We start from the raw sequence: 1143 nt of genomic DNA, 5'->3' as shown, positions 1-1143 counted from the left end.
GCCTCATATGATTTGTAGCTTGTGTGAAAACACCAAGCCTGACCAGAATTCGAACCCGGGACGTGTAGATAAAAGGCCGAGATGCTACCACTCGCGCCAGGAATGCCGTCAATATTTTATTAATTAAATGTTATTAAGATATAATATAAATGTAAAAAGTAGAGTACGATAAAAATATATGAACCCAAATAATTAAAGATGTTTGATCGTATAATATATTTAATGGTTAAATGCTAATTCTTTTAATAAATAAATAAAATAAAGACAATTACAATTAGAATTTTTCATAAATATATATATATATATAATAATAAATGTGTTTTCAGTGCGTAATCTTCGCCGCCCTCTTGGCCGCAGTCCAGGCCGGTTACCCAGTAGCCGTTGCTCCAGCAGCATACGCCGCTCCAGCATACGCCGCCCCGGCATACGCTGCTCCAGCATACGCTGCTCCAGCATATGCCGCTCCAGTAGTAAAAGCCGTACCGGCAGCAGTAACCTCTCAGTCATCAAACATCCTCAGAAGCTACGGTAACTTGGGTCAAGTATCTACATACACCAAGACAATCGACACCCCGTACTCCAGCGTCAGAAAATCCGACGTAAGAGTAAGCAACCCAGGATACACAACATACGCCGCCCCGGCATACCACGCACCAGCCGTCGCCGCCTACCACGCCCCGGCACCAATCATCGCCAAGGCACCGGTCGCTTACGCCGCACCAGCTTATGCCGCACCAGCAGCTTACGCCGCTCCAGTCGCTAAGGTAGCCGCCGCTCCATCGCTCTTGGGAGTCGCTTACTCAGCAGCTCCAGTCGTCGCTCATATGTCATACACCAACTCGTACGGAATCCAATACGCTTACTAAGCACCGCAAAATTTCTATCTTTTTTTTTTAGACTTCACAACAGCGAAACCACTTCATCATTTCTTTTTTCTTCTTCATCGCTGCAACCAAAACCTGACAATAATAAATCCTTAGGTTATGGTTGCAGCCTCTCTTCTGTACATATCTTCGTAATTTATTTATTTATTAATGTGTGAATGTGAATAAGATAAATAAATATTTTATACCTAAAATAATATGTTATTTATTTTAAATTTCTCACCTAATTATAATTAAAATTACTTTAATTATAGTTGAT

The 1143-nt window shown here is 41.4% G+C and overlaps 1 protein-coding gene across 1 annotated transcript; it reads left to right on the top strand.

The window, feature by feature from the left end:
- Positions 1-314: 314 nt before the first annotated feature.
- On the top strand, positions 315-866 carry LOC142325798 (cuticle protein 76-like). Its single transcript, XM_075367827.1, has one exon. The coding sequence runs from the start codon at positions 315-317 to the stop codon at positions 864-866; it is 552 nt and encodes a 183-aa protein (XP_075223942.1).
- The last annotated feature ends 277 nt before the right edge of the window (positions 867-1143 follow it).

The sequence above is a fragment of the Lycorma delicatula genome, chromosome 5 (assembly GCF_047948215.1).
Source record: "Lycorma delicatula isolate Av1 chromosome 5, ASM4794821v1, whole genome shotgun sequence".
Lineage (NCBI taxonomy): Eukaryota > Metazoa > Arthropoda > Insecta > Hemiptera > Fulgoridae > Lycorma > Lycorma delicatula.
Note: the sequence above shows the minus strand (reverse complement) of the source record. Positions and strands in the feature narration are given on the sequence as shown.